This window comes from Cyprinodon variegatus, unplaced genomic scaffold, assembly GCF_000732505.1.
Source record: "Cyprinodon variegatus isolate N-32 unplaced genomic scaffold, C_variegatus-1.0 Scaffold779, whole genome shotgun sequence".
Classification (NCBI taxonomy): domain Eukaryota; kingdom Metazoa; phylum Chordata; class Actinopteri; order Cyprinodontiformes; family Cyprinodontidae; genus Cyprinodon; species Cyprinodon variegatus.
Genome location: NW_015151232.1, coordinates 366,894 through 369,336, shown reverse-complemented (window position 1 = coordinate 369,336; position 2,443 = coordinate 366,894). Strand labels below are relative to the sequence as shown.

The following is a 2,443-nucleotide window of genomic DNA, read 5'->3' as shown; positions in this document are numbered from 1 at the left end:
ATCAGTACTTCTACTTTTACCAGAGTATTTTTTAACACAAGTATCTGTACTTTTACTCAAGTACGGAAAGTGAGTACTTTTGCCATCTCTGGCGGCGCCCAAAGAGCAGTGTGGGGTTAAGGGTCTTTGCTCAGGGATCCAGAGTGGCAGGCTGTGGGAGTGGGATTCGAACTCAGAACCTCTTGATTCAAAGCTCTATGCTCTTACCACTAGGTAATCCGAGCTGCTGACTGGAATTAATATTCATCTTTTGGTAATGTAAATAACCATATTGTATTTTATTAAGCCAAAAAGGAAGGTGTTCTATTCAATAGGTTTTGTGTTGATTTTTGTCTTACAAAGTCAATAACTTCTGGATTGAGCTAAGTGCTTTTATTTTGTTGAGCATGTCCTTCCTGTTCTGCAGAATGTATTTTCCGTGAGCTTGTTTTCCCACAAACACAGCATTTAGTTAAACACGAGCCATGGTGTCATTTCATATAGTCCTGGCAGCTATAGGGAAGCTATAATCTCTCAATTCTGACTTTAAACTCTGATTTTTACATTTTACTGAAATAAAATGTAAAAATCAGTTAACTTTTTTAAATTTTTTTCAGTGGCCCTAATCCTGTTCCGTATGATGTATATAAAGGATATTGCAGTTTATTTTATTTTTTGTTTTAGTATATAAGTGGTGGCCTATGCATCGCGCTTGGGTCTTGTAGGTTCTGAGTTCAAGTCCCAGACACACAGACTGCCACTCTGGTTCCCTGAGAAAGCAGGTTATTTGGTTTTCTGGTTATATTCTAATTTCTGCTTCGTTTTAATGGCATTGTTTTGTCTTTGTTTTCTAGTTGCATATAATAGTTCATTTTTTACATTAATTTTAAGAGAGGGTGTGATTTAAGCTGTTTTAAGTGACCTGAGTTTGAAACAGTCACATCTGCTAACCTGTGGTGACAGCCACAGGTTTTTCAATCTGTTTAGCAGTAGTGAGGTGCTTATTTCAGTTAATTGGAGTAGTAGAGATAATTACTATTGATACCGATCAGCATCAATACCTCTTTGTTTGGAGCTGGATCCTGGTCCAATAGAGGGGCTTCATTGGCCTGGGTGGCTCCACTGCAGCTTTCCTGGCTGGTTTCTCCTGAGTTAAAGCCAGAGAATATAGACCAAGGGGCAACGGAGGGGGGAGTGAACCTATTGCTCCAGGAAGACTTGGGGGGAAACAAACCAATCCTTGTGGAGGAGGGGGAGGAGGCCCACAGCCTGGAGGAGGAGGTGGAGGTGGAGGACCTGGAAGACCTGGTAAAGGAGGAGGTGGAGGCGGACCAGGGAGTCCTGGTAACGGTGGAGGAGGGGGTGGCGGGGGAGGACCTGGAAGTCCAGGTAAAGGAGGAGGTGGAGGGGGACCAGGGAGTCCTGGTAACGGTGGAGGAGGGGGTGGCGGGGGAGGACCTGGAAGTCCAGGTAAAGGTGGAGGAGGGGGTGGCGGAGGAGGACCTGGAAGACCAGGTAAAGGAGGAGGAGGGGGTGGAGCCACGCCTCCAGGTAGAGGTGGTGGAGGTGGAGCAGAAGGACCAGTTGAACCAGATGTAAGGGTTGAATCTAGACCTGGGGGTAATGGAGGAGGAGGTGGAGGTGGGACCATAGTCAGGCCTGAGTGAAGAGTTGCAGTTTCGCCTTGAGGCAGGGGAGGTGCAGACGAAGGATCCAGCTGACATGCACAATCACGCTTGGATTGGGGCTTCTCAAAACCTCCATCCTGCTCTCTACAAGGCACTTTGAAACCAAAGCTGTCATCCATTGGCGAGGTCTGTACGGACTTGACCTCCTGACAGCCCAGCAGGGGTCCCGCCTCTGTTTGCAGATGGGCATCACGGAGAGCCCTCAACAGGCCATCTTCTCCTCCACATTCTCTGTCAGTCGTGGAGGTGATGGTTCTTGTACCCTTCTCCTCCAGAAGAGGGGGCTGACGTTCGAGTTCGGCAATCTTAGTCCTGAGGTCTTCAATAGTTTGTTCAAGCTGCTGGATAACATTTACGTGTTTTTCCTTCATCTTTTTTAAGGGCAAAACAAACTCCTCCTAAAGAAAGTGAAGATTATTGAATTAAAAATGAAAGGTTTAACCAAATTTTATACAAAACAAGAAAATAATAATTACACATGGTTACATATTAATTATGTCTAACATAGAATGAGTGGATGGATGAATATAAGGGTGGACTGATGGATGGATGGATGGACGGACGGACGGACGGACGGACAGATGGATAACAGATAAATGGATGGACGGACTGCTGATGGATGGTGGGACCGATGGATGGATGGATGGATGGATGGATGGATGGATGGATGGATGGATGGATGGATGGATGGATGGATGATGGATGGATGGATGGATGGATGGATGGATGGATGGATGGATGGATGGATGATGGATGGATGGATGGATGGATGGATG

At 45.9% G+C, this 2,443-nt stretch overlaps 1 protein-coding gene across 1 annotated transcript in view; it reads right to left on the bottom strand.

The window, feature by feature from the left end:
• Window positions 1-2,443, bottom strand: part of LOC107098462 (formin-2-like) — a gene marked incomplete at its 3' end in the record, with an annotated part of 51,273 nt that overhangs the window by 29,119 nt on the left and 19,711 nt on the right. Inside the window, exons 7-8 of the mRNA XM_015396174.1 lie at window positions 1,041-2,065; window positions 931-958 (exon numbers count right to left, since the gene is read on the bottom strand). Of these exons, the coding sequence (XP_015251660.1) occupies window positions 931-958; window positions 1,041-2,065 (1,053 nt within the window). The remainder of the gene's footprint in view (window positions 1-930; window positions 959-1,040; window positions 2,066-2,443) is intronic.